This window comes from Simochromis diagramma, unplaced genomic scaffold (assembly GCF_900408965.1).
Source record: "Simochromis diagramma unplaced genomic scaffold, fSimDia1.1 OVJJ01000097.1, whole genome shotgun sequence".
Taxonomy (NCBI): domain Eukaryota; kingdom Metazoa; phylum Chordata; class Actinopteri; order Cichliformes; family Cichlidae; genus Simochromis; species Simochromis diagramma.
In genome coordinates this window covers 557,099-573,874 of record NW_024387319.1, presented here as the reverse complement: position 1 = coordinate 573,874, position 16,776 = coordinate 557,099, and the positions used below count along the sequence as shown (strand labels likewise).

General features: G+C 43.5%; 1 protein-coding gene across 1 annotated transcript in view; it reads left to right on the top strand.

Moving 5' to 3' along the window:
• Positions 1 to 16,776, top strand: part of LOC120717272 (zinc finger protein 665-like) — a 35,210-nt gene that overhangs the window by 15,267 nt on the left and 3,167 nt on the right. The window contains exon 4 of the mRNA XM_040005204.1: positions 8,163 to 8,759. Coding sequence (XP_039861138.1) covers positions 8,163 to 8,735 — 573 coding nt within the window. The 3' untranslated portion in view covers positions 8,736 to 8,759. The remainder of the gene's footprint in view (positions 1 to 8,162; positions 8,760 to 16,776) is intronic.

Genomic DNA, 16,776 nt, shown 5'->3' with positions numbered 1-16,776 from the left:
TGTTCTCTTTAAATCCATCTTCCCTAAGATTCTTGCAGACATTTCACCTCTCATCCAAGAACCTTCTTCAGTTCCAGGGTCAAATGGTGGAGAGTCCCAGATCTAAGCCCTGTGGGAGTGTCCCCCCGAGGGGGACAATGGACCCCCTAATGGTCCTCTACCTAATCACATGAGCCAAGGTGTAAAAACGGCCAGGATTCTGTGAGGAACATAACGTCAAAGCTATCACTCATTTTAAAAAAGCCATTTAGTATAAATGATTTGTTGGCATATAGATTTGAAACAAAGAACTGAAAAACACTTGAAATATAGTTGCATATAAGACATACATGAAAACACAAAAACTGTCATTGTAGTGGGTTTTTTTTTTTTAGTTTAAAGAATATGATAAATATAAACTACTATGTAAATTATTGTTTTTGGCAAGAAAATGTATTATTTTCAATTGGATTAATGGAAAACTACCAACAATAACTCAGTGGTATAAAGAAATCTTTAGAGCTTTACCAATGGAAAGACTGAGTGCAAAATTAAGTGGCAATGATGATATTTTTTTGGATATGTGGCGCCCTGTAATGGATTACTTACCTGATGATCTGAAGACAATCATAGTGAGAGGGGCAGGCCCACTCCAATGGCAGGTTGGGTTTGTCAGGACAAATGTGTAAATGCGTGGTAGACCAAATTATTTACCATACTGTATTAGTTTTCTGTTTACATGTCTCAGACTGCTTATTATGTTATTTTTGTTTTGGGGTTTTTTTGTTTTTCCTTTGTTGTGGTTCTGGTAGTTGTTTTTGTTTTTTGTTTTTGGGGAATAAAAGGAAAAAAATAAATAAATAAGAAAAAAGTTTCTCGTACTCATGCTGCCCTGACATACTGCCAAAGTATTTTTGGGATAATAATAATAATGGATTGCATTTATATAGCACTTTTCGGGGCCCTCAAAGCGCTTTACAATTCCACTATTCATTCACTCACTCTCACATTCACACACTGGTGGAGGCAGCTACAGTTGTAGCCACAGCTGCCCTGGGGTAGACTGACAGAAGCGAGGCTGCCATATCGCGCCATCGGCCCCTCTGGCCATCACCAGTAGGCGGTAGTTGAAGTGTCTTGCCCAAGGACACAACGACCGAGACTGTCCGAGCTGGGGCTCGAACCGGCAACCTTCCGGTCACAAAACAAACTGCCAAATCTTTGAGGCACAATCGCCCCGATGGCATAGGCACCGATCGGTTTTCTATCGCCCATTTGCTGGGAGTAAAGGCGCCTTCCATTTGCGAGGTGCCCCTGCTGCTTGCCAAACATAGGGAGGAGAGGGGCAGAGGGGCGGGGCGGGGGGATTCTCTGGCTGGTTGGAGCAGCACCTAATATCCAACTCGCAAAATAAAACAAAATAAAAACAATCCAACAAACACGAAAAGACCAGACATTATAACACAGACTTAGAATTTGCAGCGATGTTTTTTCTAAATTCTATACACGAAAAGTGAGCGCGAGAGCCCTCGGTGTGGCTGCTTGCTGCTTTTCTGAAGTCAAAGTAAAAAGAGGGAGTGTTTGCTCAGGGTACCAAACAGGCTAGGACCGCCCCTGCCCACCTCTACTGATGAGTTTACTGTCAGCATTTTAATTATAAGTTTAAAGGCTGTAGGTTGCAGCAATTGCTCATACACTGTGTATAAATGTTACAGGGCTCAGTGCTGGTTCTAATTTCAAGCTTTACATTGTGGATGAATTTACAAATTCATATTTTATTGCACAAATCATTATTTAAGCGAGAATTCTTTATTTCTATGTGTGTGATTCTTGTGGTCCTCCATAAGAATCCCACCCGGGTGTAACATTGTTACAGAGGGACGAGTGTGAGGCTGTTCCAACTCTCAGTACCGCTCTTCTCTTTTCCTGAGTCCTTAGCAATTCTCCTTCCCACGATGACGTTTTCATCGGCACTATCTGATATCCTCGTGTCGGTGTTCCCACATCATCATAATAAATGTTGTTCCAGGTTCAACATTGCAAGTGACCAAACACATTGTTGTGACATCATACTTTTGCGACTCTGGGATAAACCGCCTTAAAAAAATCTACTTAACTTGCGAGAAACCGCCTCTGTCCGCCGATCCAGCAATTGAATTCTTTGCATTTCAGGATACTGATCTTTAATAAACGGTAAGCATTATACATATTGTCCTTGCAAAATTTCATAAATGAATGAATCGTTTGGCTTGCAAAAGTATGACATCACAACAATGTGATTGGTCACTTGCAATGTTGAACCTGGAACAACATTTATTATGATGATGTGGGAACAACACTGATACGAGGATCATGCTTTTCATCGATTAATGCTGGGCTTACACTGTGTGATTTTTGGCCCATTTTGAGCCGATTTTTGAGTCGTGCGACCGTTTTGGTGATCGGCCCGATTTTGGCCTTCATCGTGCGTTGTGCATCGTGTAGTATACATGGGGTAACAAGAAGCGATTAACACCTCGCGATCAGCTCCCGATCATCAATCGCTTGGTTGTGAGGGTGTCACCGCAGCTTCTCACACTGCGCACGCGCAAACACAAATGTCGTCGAAAAAGACGGCGCAGCACGGCAGAGCAGCGTGTGATCTGGACACAAGCGATTGAGGCACAACTTGTAGAACTACGGCAAGCTCATCCGAGCCTCTTCGATGTGGCCTCACAAAATTATCACGACCACAACAACCGTGAAAATAGTTGGATCTACATGCTGCTCAAACACAGCTGCCTGATCATGTTTTTCATTAGCAATTTAGCAAAGTTGATGGTGGTGGTGTGCGTGTCTGTGTGAGTGGAAGACAGAGAGGGAGAGCGAGCGACAGAATTTCTGTTCTAACCAGGGGCGATTTTAGCCCATTTTTGGGGGTGCTTCAGCACCACCCAAAATGAATCAAAGCACCCCCAAAGATTTCTTACTTTTCTGACTTTCTTTTGACAATATTTGCTGTTTGTATGAGACACTACTAAAAATATAAAAAGCATACAGTACTTGGTTGAGACGTAACATTTTAACAATAAAAGTATAGATCACCCCCTCCCTCCCTCCCAAAATGGTTTGTTCCAGCTCTCCCCTGCTCTGGCTCTAGCGCCCTTTCTGCCAGAGCGATGGTGGCTGAGACGCAGCAGAGCGGAGGTGTAAGTGCCTGCCTTAAAACAGGACATATTAGCTGCATTTAACCTTCAGTTACTCTTTATATAGTTAGGTAGGAGTCAGACCATATTTCTTTTTAGCTGAAAAACATTACACCAGGTAACCTGCAGTGTTGAAAACTTGTTTTCTGACAATGTTTGCTACCCTACAATCCGTCCTGCTCTGTAGTAAAATCAGCGACATTTCATTGTCCTGTTGCTCCCATTGAAATGTATGCAGCCTATTTAAAATCTACAATTTATAATTGTCCGTAGCCTGCTGTTGTTACCACTGTCCTGTTAGAAATGGATACTAACTAGCTAACTGACTGAATGCCCATTAACCTCATAACTCCTGTTTGTGTGTGTGTGTGTGTGTGTGTGTGTGTGTGTGTGTGTGTGTGTGTGTGTGTGTGTGTGTGTGTGTGTGTGTGTGTTTTGTACAGAGAGACAGCCAGGTTCATAATGGATATGAGGAAGTTTTTTTTTTTGTTTGTTTTTTTGTTTTTTAAAGGAGCCACATTCAGGTAAAAGTGTAAAATCAAATGATCCATGAATCAGGAATAATGTTGGATCAGTGTTTCAATATTTATATCTTTTATTAGATGTGGTTTGGTTATTTGCCTTTTGGTTGAAAGTACACTGAGAGGACTTTTTTATTAGGGATCTTAATAGTATTTTTTTCATATTAATGTAATTTTTCATCTAATTGTATACAATCTATTTGTGTATGATTGTCAGTCCAAAGAGGGAGAGAGGAAAGAGGGAACGTGAGGAGAAAGTAAGAACCAAGAAGAACCAGTTAAGCAAACAGACAGGGAACAGTGACAGGCACAACACAAACTGTTAAACTGACAAAGACAAAAAACCTGATTTTACTCACAGTCAGGAAGTTGTGTCCTCCCTATATTAAAGCTGCTGTACAGAATCTGCAAAACAAACTGGGTTGAAACATTTGACCCTCTTTAACAACATTCCAACATAACATTGTAATTGATTGGGGAGATTAAAATTAATGATATATTTTTATGTAGTTCAGACACAACTCTACTAAAACCTCAGCCAGTAATAGGTTGGCCAACTTTTGGACCGTCCAGTCGTCTATATGACTGCTGCGGTACGTACATCACATGTGCACACTATCAGTGCCAAACAGCCCTGGTGGAGTGAGGAGCTGTAAAGAGAAGCAGATGCTCTGTTTCTAAAAATGTTTTAAGCTTGTTTCAAAGATTCTGTACTGCAGCTTTAAATGTTTTCCAAAAGCACACACACACTTATCAGTGTTTCTCACACTTTTTACAGTGTGAACCACCTGATAAAATGTCAAGCTCTCCCAAGCACCACTATGAAAGCATGAAACTCATAAATCTTACAACACAAAATTAGTATCTGCAGTAAAGATTTTTTCATACATCGTATACATTCTACCACAGGCAAAGTTGCCTCCATTTTTATAGTTTTTTTTAAATTAATATTTTGTAATAATTTATTTGTAATAATTTATTCTGTTTTGGGAGTGTTTTTTTATGTATCTGTATTATATTATACATACACATTAAAATTGAATCTCTGTCCAAAAAATGCAGTCAGTTTACTTTTTACTCACTATGAGCATCAATCATTATTCTCCCAGTAATTAAGGTTAGGATATGTATTTTTTATTCAAATCCATTCTTCTTTTGCAGCATATAAATAACCTTTATCAGATTTGATGGTTTTGTTACAGACTTTCCAAAAAAGTGTTTTTCTTTCACAAATGTGGGATTAAATTGTGTAAAAATGTACAAAACAGTGATGTCATGTTTTGAGACGAGGACCCAGGCACAGAGAGACTTTATGAATTTAGGAATCTTATGATTTAATAAAGAAATTTGCAGACTTGCACAGAGATGGTAAAATTATGATGACTCATAACTGAGAAGAAGACAACAGACGACGAGGACAGGGAGGAACAGGGGTTTAAATGCACCAAGGAGACAGTCACAGAGAACTCGGGACAGCTGGAGACATTTAAGGATGCAGGGACTGACAGAGACAGGGAAGAAGTCTCATCGTGATGTGTAAAGTTTATCTTGCCTGGCTGGGCAGCTCTCTGGGTGCTCAGCACCCCCAAAGCTCTAATCCTAGGATCGCCCCTGGTTCTAACCTTCATTTTATGGACGCACAGTGTGAGCACTCAGGTCGCATCAGAGCATCGGGCCGTATAGTGTGAGACCCTGCATCGTGACCTACGAACTTCTAACCCCTGCGAGTCAATCGTGCAGTTTGAGCAGGAGCTGAATAACGTGACTGAAAAAATCGCACAGTGTAAGCCGGGCATAAGGAAAAGAGGTTAGCAAAAGGAGATAGGCGGTACTTTTGAAAAAACAAAAAAAAACCTCCACGTGGTTACGCTACGCAGCTGTGTCGCGTGACCACACAGCAACAAACCACAGATGAGCAGGAAAAAGGGGGCGGAGCAAAGTGTGTGTGCGTGCGCAGGAGAGGAGTCGAGCAGAGAGAGCTGCTTTTTCATGAAACGGGAGTAAAGTAGTGAACTTAGAGGAGAGAAACAAACTAAAGTATCGATCATAAACCACTACCAACGTCCTGATATCTGCATCGATCTGCCCACCCTTGTCTCCTGGATCGTAGCTGAGATCAGCGTGAACCACGTGGGTCTCTGCTCCCTGATCTGTTTCCTGTGTTTGGAAAGAGTTGCAGCTTCATCGCGGAGTTTCTCTCGGTTTGTGGGCTCATCTAAAGGTAAGCACCGAGCTAACTTTACTGTGAGTTCAGTTCATGTTGAGTTTAGCTCCTGAATGAGGTCTTCTGCTGCTCTCCTCGGTGTCTGTTCACAGTTTATTGTGAACACGTTGAGAGAAGAGTGAGAGAGTGTTTGAAGTGATAACAGGAAATCAGAGCGATCTGCTGCAGTATCAGGGTCACAATAAATTTTATAGTCCAGCTGCTGTGGATGAACACATGAGAGGCTGTAAACTCCTACAGTCTCATTTTAATGAGTCTGGCTGCTGTAAAGTGATGCACAGGAAGATGGTAAATGGCCTGTATTTGTATAGCGCTTTACACATTCAGTCACCCACACACTGGTGATGGCAAGCTACAGAGGCGAGGCTGTCGGACACTGTCGCCACAGGGCCCTCTGAACACAATGGGTGAAGTGTCTTGCCCAAGGACACAACAACCGAGACTGTCGTAGCCGGGGCTTGAACCAGCAACCTTCCGATTACAAGACGAACTGCCAACTCTTGAGCCACGATCGCCCCGATGTTAACAACAGATGTTAACAAAAGCTAATGAAACAGAGATGAAAGTTCATGTTTGAAAGCACTGAGAATTAAAATAAATCGTGGTGGTTAATGTGCAGCTCTTGGTGATTTGGGGGAAGAATTATGTTTTTAATCATGTTGGGTATTGAATGGTGGTGTCACGGTTGTGGCAGCAATCGTGTGGTGTTGTGGAAAGGACCCTAAATGCTGGCATATATTATATGGCTCTGACCTTTTAACTACATTTCCAGTCACTCCATTTATGGCGTGACCTTTTGTTAGGGAGTTTTTATTGTTTTATTTGCTTATGCTTCAAAAGTTATGTTACACATATTTCACCAGACACAGTTTTCTGTTGAAACAGGAAGCTGACCCTGTGACACTGACAAGAGACCAGTACAGAAATACATATCCGCAGAAGTTGACTTGCAACACACATACTTTGTGACACATACACACAGCTTACACACAGCTTATACTCAGACCTGCGTAACAGGAAATGTGATTATATTTGCATATTGACGATGTAACTTATAAAAATAAACGAATACTGCAGTTCGGTGTGATTTGCTCTGAGCTTTTCACCCGTGCCGCACGTTGTCAATCTTAAGTGTCTCAGTGTTGTTTATTCACCTGACTGTTTGTTAACTGTAAATCTCTGACACCTTTTAACAGGCCAACATGTAAAAAGCATAAGTGAGCAGTCCTGCTAATCTTATAACAAGAGGAACATGTGGATTCTTATGCGCAACAAAAAATTACAGCGAAGAGTCTGCTCCCTGCATGCTGTTCTGTTTTGTAGAGTTTTCTATACATTTTGTTTAATAAAATCTATGAGGTTCAAATGAAGCACCAAACTGCAGTTACTCAGTTGGTGGAGGTTCAGTAGTGCAGTTTCTCACCGTCATTGTTAACTGGAGGCTGACACACTGACTGAAGACATTTAGTCTGAGTGGATTTGAGCTTTCCATCTCAGCTTCTTTTTGTCACGGGTGGAATACATATTGTCAGGGATTAAACAATTATCAAAACACTCGGGTGAAGAAACGACACTCAGACACTTCAACAGTTTAACGTGCACGGGTGAGAGTTCAACAGATACTCACACCCCGCACTGGTCTTACGCCTTTATTTATACCTTCATGGTACATGGTGAAACACAGAGATAAAGCAGGAACTTAACTGCACGCCCTTCACTCGTGGGTGGAGAACATGCAGTTCCTGGAACTTAATCTAACAATAACAGCTGGTTTTCACAACTTATTGTGGTTAATGCTTTGTACGCTATCTATGGTGAACCTTCTGTTGCTATGTGCTGATAAGTAGAATATGCTTAAAGAAATGAGCTCTTGCAAGGATGGTTATATTTGCACACATCTCTTGTGATCTCCTCGAACAGTGGTGGCCCACTGTTCAGAGAGTTCATGATAGAAAGACGTTTGCATAAGCAGAAATATTAAACACTTATCAGTATATCACTCAGTTACATTTCATGACAATAAAAGCTTAAAATACTCTAACACATATAAATATGTTTTGTGTTCCAGCTGATCATCAGGAGGAGACGAGCCATTTAGACTCAGCTCAGCCACTACAGAGGAAACAATGACTTCAACCCAAAAGGTGAGCAAGAATATCTCTGTTATTGAACCTGTGTGCACGTTATGGAGTTTCAGTTTGTTCCACGACTGCATTTCACTCACTGCCTCTGTTTGTATCTCTGTCACTGCAGGACCAACGTGGAGCGAGAAGTCAGCGCTCTCAGGGGGCCGACAAACCTCACAGAAGAAAGGGAGAGAAGAAACACACCTGTGATGATTGTGGGAAGGGTTTTATCAAGGCTAAACACCTGAGAACACACCAACTCATCCACAGTGGAATTAAACCGTACAGCTGTGACTTGTGTGAAAAATCTTTCACCCAACTTGGACACTTAAAAACACACCAACTCATCCACAGTGGAGTTAAAGCATACAGCTGTGATCAGTGTGGTAAATCTTTTGCTCTCAGTTGCACCTTAAAACGTCATCGAGTTACCCACTCTGGAATCAAAGCGTATAGCTGTGACATTTGTGGAGACACTTTCAGTCGGCTAGGGACCCGAAATATTCACCAACGGATTCACACTGGACATGATGTTTGCTGCTGTGTTCAGTGTGGGAAACTGTTTACAACAGATGCACAGTTACAACGCCACATGTTGACCCACAATGAGGAGAGACCTTATAAATGTGACCTGTGTGATAAGACTTTCAAATCTCCAAAGTCCCTGAAAAAACACCAAGAGATCCACACCAGAAAGTAACTCTACAAGTGCAGTTACTGTGAGGTATGTATTTATATTATTATCTTCTTATTTTAGACTGAGTGTTTGGAACAACTCTGTTAATTAAATTGTGTTAGCATGTTAGTAATTCCACTGGATGCAAAGGCATCGACTGGATGTCCGTAAAGAACATAATAAGTCATCTTACTAAAAACAATGATTCCTGTTACTTGGTATCCATGTTTGAGGTACAGTTGCATTTTTTTGAAGCATTGTTTAAATTATTTGTAATTTTCCAACCTCAACCTTCATGTAGAGTATAGGGATGGGTAGTCCAAAGGAGCTTGTAAAGAAAAGCATTCGGCCTTCTTTAAGTTTCTTGAAGACGTTTCACCTCTCATCCGAGAAACTTCTTCAGTCTTTAGAACAATTAGTTCCATTCACAAGGTCCCAATTTAATTCACTTGATTTGGTAGAGAGTCTCAGCGTTTTTAAACCCTTAGGGCTTTAAAATCTGGGAAAACCTTCACAGACAATAGGGCTGGGCATTGTCACTGATTTCTAAAACTCATTCAGTTCTGATTCACAAGGTCCCGATCCAATTAGTTTAGACTGAATTTGATTTTGACTTTATGTGCTGCCAGACATCTGGCTTTAGTTTTGGCTTCACCCTCAGTGGAGTCTCAGTCCCTGGTCACTTGACTCTCACATGGCCCCCTCTTGTTACCCACTTGCAAGTTTCATACATGGCAAAATACATTTAAAAAATATATATTGTACATATCAGACCTGCTCTATTTTACTTGTATTCACTAACTGAACAACAGGAGGGTCATCTAACTAAAAGCAATCAGTGCGTCCTACCACACATTCAGAATCAACTTACTTTAATAGTCTGTTAGTTTTATTTACATGTCCTCAAAGTATCAACCAATCAATCAGTCTTTATTTATAAAGCACTTTTCATACAGAAATGTAGCACAAAGTGCTTTACATGGTTAAAAGCAGCCCACCCCACCCCACCCTCCAACTCACTCCCCGCACTCTCTTTTTTTTGCCTGTCCCATTTGGCTCTTTTGCCATCAGAATTATTGTCTAAAGGCGAAGAAAGATGCCCAACGGATTTACTTTACCAAATGGACCATCCCAGCTTTGCCGTAATGGTCTGTTTGATTCACCTTTTATTGTTTATTTTATTTTTTATTTTCACTTGCTAAATACAGGACACACTTGACTGAGGAAGAGAAAGGGGAGAAAGAAAGAGGGAAAGAAAAACAACAGAGAAGAGGGACAAGGATAAAGGGCAAAAAACCAAAAACCAACAAAATAAGCAGACAAAAAATACATATATCAATCACCTGGGTCACCTGTTGAGAAAGAAAAAAAAAAAAGAAAACAAGTAGAAGATAGAATAAACAACATGATGATGATCTATGGGAATATAACAATAAAAACAAAATATTAAACATTATTGTGCAGCACGTAAGATCGACAGCGCACAGTGTGTTTTGAGGTAGGAGCCAAAAAGGGTGTAGTTTGTGTGTGTGAGCACCCGTGTGTACACCTGTGAGCATGGACGCGCTCGTTTTTAAAAGGTTCCTTCATGTAATGATCTGTTAGAGGGTGTGGGGGGCCCACAGCCCCGTCCTCCAGGGCATGAAGCAGGTATGGAGGAGATCAAAACTCCAGACATCCAGAGGCCCCCAGAACACAAGAAACCAAGGAAGACCAACAGAGGGGCAGCCGCGCCACTGTCCCAGAAAGAGCTGAGGAGAGTCCCAGATGAGGGCTCACTCAGCAGCCGCGGAGCAGAAGCCAGGGGGGGTTGCAGTGACGCGCCCGTGAGCTCTGCCGGCAGCCAGCTGTGCCAGACTGACCGAGCCCCAGGCCGAGAGGCCAGGGGCACCCCACCTCCGAAGTGGCCCGAGCGAGCCCCAGGCTCCAGGCCCCGACAAGCAGCCACCAAGGAGTGAGCCGGTGTGTACCTGGACGGAAAGAACCACTAACGCACCGATGTCTGAGGGCGTCTGCCACAGGGGACATACAGGCACATACAGATACAAACATCCATTCCCACCCTCATGCTCTCATATGCGATTACTCAACACTCACCCAACGTGGAGACAGACACAAAGAGACACTGTACACACAATCACACTCCCCAAGCGTACTCGAAGCCCCGGGTCTAGGTACCCTTGCCCCTGGAGGGGGGAACTGCACCCAGACCCAGGTGGTGTTACACTTTTCCCTGGGGTGGAGAGAAGCAGACCGCCCCGACTCCGCAGCAGCAGGGAGGCCCCACATTCCAGACCCCAGTCGGACGGCCAACTCCTGCTCCTGGCCCCCCCGCTCCAGCAGGCCGCAGAGAACGGGGGTGAGAGAAGACTCCAAACCTCCCTCCGCCCGCTCATTGCAGTGTTGATGCATATGTGTCCTCAATAAGGTGCATTTACAAACCCAGGAGGGCATGGAGCTACCTGCCAGAGAGCAGCAGGGAAGCGCATCGCCCCCTCCTGATAGCCCTCAATGTCTTACGTGTTATTAAAATTGAGAGGTGGAGCAACGACGCCAGGTGTGAGGTTGTACACCCTGATGGTCTTTTGGGTCCGTGTATCGTGCCCACCCCCAAGATCCTATATGATATGTGTAATGAGAGTGTGAGTAATGTGAATGTCTAAGTTGTGCGATAAAATTGAGGCACAGGCAGCCAGAAGGGGACAGAGGGGGGGATGCCTCCCCTGCACCCTGGGTGATTGTGGTGAAGCGGGAAGAGGGAGGCAGCTGGAGATGGGGAGGGAACGAAGGGAGGGGCAAGGTGACCCCTCCCTGGGGCCAGCTCCCCGCTGACCCCAGTAGGCACCCCCATACTCTGCAACCCGCCAGGGAAAGGAAGCCCAGGCCCATCCGGACCGGGTCCCAGTTCAGCAGCGCCGCCTGGCCCCACAGAGCCCGGGACAGCCCACCCGACCCCACCAGAGAGAAAACTGCACCCACCCCGTCATCGACTCATCTTCCAGACTACATAAGACAATAGACGCCCAGGCTGAGATCTTCCTCGACCTCTCCTGTATCTCCCCTCCTGCAGAGAGAGTTCCTGAAGAGAGGAGACCTCCTGCAAGATGTAACAATCTCCCCCACAAGTTGAAGAGCCCCCGAAGTTGCTCGATGCACTGGCGGCACCCTGCGCCAGGGCTGGGCCCCCATACACCCACCCGCCCACAACCCCGGCAACACACCAACCAGGACCCAAGCCCCCGAGGCCCAGCCAGGGCCCCAGCACAGAGATGGAGCACCCCCAGAACCTCACGCCCGTCCCGGATCCACCCAGGGGCAGCCAGGCTACCAGGTCAGTAACCCACGTCCATCAGCACAGACCCTCCCCTAGCCCCGCTGCACGCAGCCACGAGGAAACCGTCACCTAAGAGCCAACAGAGCCCTTAATAGGCCATGACCGCTACCCCGGGTCTAGCCCTCTAAGGAAGATGCTCCTGGGGAACCCCCCGACGCCCCAAGCCTGTCCCTACACCAATCACAACAGCAAAGGTGGGACCAAAGTATGACCCTCCCACCCCGACTAGGTGATGGAGCTGATCAAAGGAGCCCAGCGCAATTGATCTGATGTGGTGGCAGAGGCTGTATCAAGACTAATGTAATCTAATAGATAATTTCTATATTGGTTAGAATTAAGATTATTTTTTATTTTTCCAGTTCATGAGGACTGTTTTCTTGTCTATGCATAGGGCAGTGAAAACCATATGGGCTTTATTCTTATCTGTAGTGACATCATCTAAGCTGCCCAACAAACACACTAAGGGGGAAGTTGGAATGTTACATTTCAGACACTTTGATAAGTCTTCACATATCTCGCGCCAAAACTTCTGAACTGGTGGACAGAACCAAAGAGCGTGGATATAATTGTCCGGCGAATTGGTTTGGCAGTGTGAGCAGTTGTTGGTAGACGTAAAGCCCATCTTGAACATCTGATGACCTGTATAGTGCACTCTATGTAGTATTTTGTATTGAATTAATTGAAGACTGGGATTTCTAATTACAGGGAGTGCAGAATTATTAGGCAAGTTGTATTTTTGAGGAATAATTTTATTATTGAACAACAACCATGTTCTCAATGAACCCAAAAAACTCATTGATATCAAAGCTGAATGTTTTTGGAAGTAGTTTTGAGTTTGTTTTTAGTTTTAGCTATTTTAGGGGGATATCTGTGTGTGCAGGTGACTATTACTGTGCATAATTATTAGGCAACTTAACAAAAAACAAATATATACCCATTTCAATTATTTATTTTCACCAGTGAAACCAATATAACATCTCCACATTCACAAATATACATTTCTGACATTCAAAAACAAATCAGCGACCAATATAGCCACCTTTCTTTGCAAGGACACTCAAAAGCCTGCCATCCATGGATTCTGTCAGTGTTTTGATCTGTTCACCATCAACATTGCGTGCAGCAGCAACCACAGCCTCCCAGACACTGTTCAGAGAGGTGTACTGTTTCCCCTCCTTGTAAATCTCACATTTGATGATGGACCACAGGTTCTCAATGGGGTTCAGATCAGGTGAACAAGGAGGCCATGTCATTAGTTTTTCTTCTTTTATACCCTTTCTTGCCAGCCACGCTGTGGAGTACTTGGACGCGTGTGATGGAGCATTGTCCTGCATGAAAATCATGTTTTTCTTGAAGGATGCAGACTTCTTCCTGTACCACTGCTTGAAGAAGGTGTCTTCCAGAAACTGGCAGTAGGACTGGGAGTTGAGCTTGACTCCATCCTCAACCCGAAAAGGCTGCACAAGCTCATCTTTGATGATACCAGCCCAAACCAGTACTCCACCTCCACCTTGCTGGCGTCTGAGTGGGACTGGAGCTCTCTGCCCTTTACCAATCCAGCCACGGGCCCATCCATCTGGCCCATCAAGACTCACTCTCATTTCATCAGTCCATAAAAGCTTAGAAAAACCAGTCTTGAGATATTTCTTGGCCCAGTCTTGACGTTTCAGCTTGTGTGTCTTGTTCAGTGGTGGTCGTCTTTCAGCCTTTCTTACCTTGGCCATGTCTCTGAGTATTGCACACCTTGTGCTTTTGGGCACTCCAGTGATGTTGCAGCTCTGAAATATGGCCAAACTGGTGGCAAGTGGCATCTTGGCAGCTGCACGCTTGACTTTTCTCAGTTCATGGGCAGTTATTTTGCGCCTTGGTTTTTCCACACGCTTCTTGCGACCCTGTTGACTATTTTGAATGAAATGCTTGATTGTTCGATGATCACGCTTCAGAAGCTTTGCAATTTTGAGACTGCTGCATCCCTCTGCAAGATATCTCACTATTTTTGACTTTTCTGAGCCTGTCAAGTCCTTCTTTTGACCCATTTTGCCAAAGGAAAGGACGTTGCCTAATAATTATGCACACCTGATATAGGGTGTTGATGTCATTAGACCACACCCCTTCTCATTACAGAGATGCACATCACCTAATATGCTTAATTGGTAGTAGGCTTTCGAGCCTATACAGCTTGGAGTAAGACAACATGCATGAAGAGGATGATGTGGACAAAATACTCATTTGCCTAATAATTCTGCACTCCCTGTAGATGAAAGGTTTTTAAGCAAATCTGAGACCAGATGTTTCGGTCTAAGTTAACTGATAAATCCGCTTCCCATTTTGCGAGTGAATGTGATTACGAATGGTTGTCTTTCCCTGTGTGTTGGCCCTGCGACAGACTGGCGACCTGTCCAGGGTGTACCCCGCCTCTCGCCCTATGACAGCTGGGATCGGCTCCAGCACCCCCCGCGACCCTGAAAAGGATAAGCGGACGCGAATGGATGGATGGATGGATGGATGGATGGATTTTGCAATAGGAAGTGATATTGATTCATCTGTTTTAGAAAGCATTCTGTATATTTTGGAAAGTAATTTGGGGGTTTTAAGAGTAAGATATTGAACCACACTTGGTGGTGTTTGTAGTTCAACTTGGCCCGGTTTAAATTTCTTTTTTACTATGGATTTAATTCGTTGATATTCTAAAACTCTTTTCTTGTTGATCCCATATTGTGTAACTAGTCTGTCAAATGGAATACATTCTGTTCCTTCTAATATAGAATTATAATACCACTCCAATCTGAAAAGTTTATCATATTATTGTTTTGTAATATGTCAGGGTTGTTCCAGATAGTTGTTCTTTCTTTCTTTATTGTTAGCTGGTTTGCTAGAAATTGACCGGATTTATTACCATGTTCATAATTTTGTAAGCGTAGTCTTCGTACTAAGAATTGTGTTTTTTTTATTTTTTATTTTTTATTTTTTATATCAATTATCTCATTTTATTCTAGTTTTCTAGGGTTGACCGTGGCTCAGGGGGTTGGGAAGCGCATCTGTAACCGCTGGTTACAATCGCTGGTTCGATCCCCTGGCTCTCTGTCCTGGCCGTTGTGTCCTCTTGCCAACACCCTACTGGTGTTGGCGCCGATGGCGCGATATGGCAGCCTCGCTTCTGTCAGTCTGCCCCAGGGCAGCTGTGGCTACGACTGTAGCTGCCTCCACCAGTGTGTGAATGTGAGAGTGAATGAATAGTGGTATTGTAAAGCGCTCTGGGTGTCTTGAAAAGCACTATATAAATCCAATCCATTATTATTATTATAGTTTTGTTTTGCGTATTTTGTTCAATGTTTCCTGATCTTGGTGGGACGCGTAGGCTTCTTCTAGGGATTTGATGTTTTTTTTCTAATTCCTGAATATATTGTTTTCTTCTTTCTTTTTATGTGATGAGAAAGAAATTATTTTACCTCTCATCACAGCTTTGCCTGCTTCCCATAGAACAGATGCTGATGATTTTTCCCCTGAAGTGGTCTGCAAACTGCTCACAGAGTGAGTCTGTGGGGGTTCTTCGGGAGCTGTTAAAATCAGGGTTAAATAAATGATCTATGGTGGAAAAGAGGACCTTGGATTATTTTTGTTATTACTGATTATTTTGGCAAAGTATGAATTTCTTGAATTCCTTAGTGTATTATTGTAAATTTTAAGTTGCTCGCAAAGTTTTTGATGGTTGATTGCATTTGTATTTTTCCTCCATCTCCTTTCTGCTGCTCTGCAATTTCTTTTGAGTTTTTTGACTTCTTCGTTTCTCCAGGGTGATGCATGTTTTACGTTAATCTTTTTGGTGGTGAGTGGAGCAACGGAGTCAAGGCTTTTCTTCAGTTTGCTGTTAAAATGATTAAAAATAAAATCACAGGGTGCAGGTAAAATCACAGGGGGGCATTCGTCTAAAACCCTGGTAAAATTTGCAGCCACTTCAGAGGTTAGATAGCGCCTCCTCACAGTTCGCACCGAGGTCTCCCGCTGAATAAAACCGGTGATGTTAAAAAACACACAGTAGTGGTCAGAGACAGCCAAGTCAACAACAGAGGACACGCTGGTGGACAGCCCATGGGTGATGACCAGGTCCAGAGTGTGTCCTCTGTTGTGAGTCGGCTGTGTGACGTGCTGGGTAAAATCCAAACAGTGAAGAATGTTTAAGAATTCTTTTGATGCAGGGTCAGAAGGATTATCTATGTGCAGGTTAAAATCACCGGTTAAAATTATCATGTTATAGTTTGAATGTATGTTTGTTAAAAATTCTGAGAATTCCTTGATTAAAAGTGCCATACTAATCGAGACTGGTGGATTTTTGATAGTAGAGTTGAATGGATGTTGACATTTTTGAAGAGGCCGGAGGTTATTAATGTTTTTGGAGTTACTGGATTTATGATAATTCTGTTGCTCTCTGTTTGTGATTATGACGGGTATTGTGTTGACTGTGGGAGAGAGAGGTCCGAGTCCAGAGTTTTGTGTATTACTGTTAAAAGTGGAACAGATATAGGAGCTGGGACCAGGGGGACATCAGTCAGTGGCGGATAGATCAGCAGGTAATGTCGGTTTGAGTAATGACAGGGCGGTGTGCGGGAGTGCTGTACGCCAAATGGTAAATTGGCGGACAGCAGACGGCGTCCCCAGGCGTTGAGGTGGAGCCCGTCTGCCACAAAAAGATGCCTCCTCTCCCAGAAGGCATCAAAATTGTTAATAAAACCC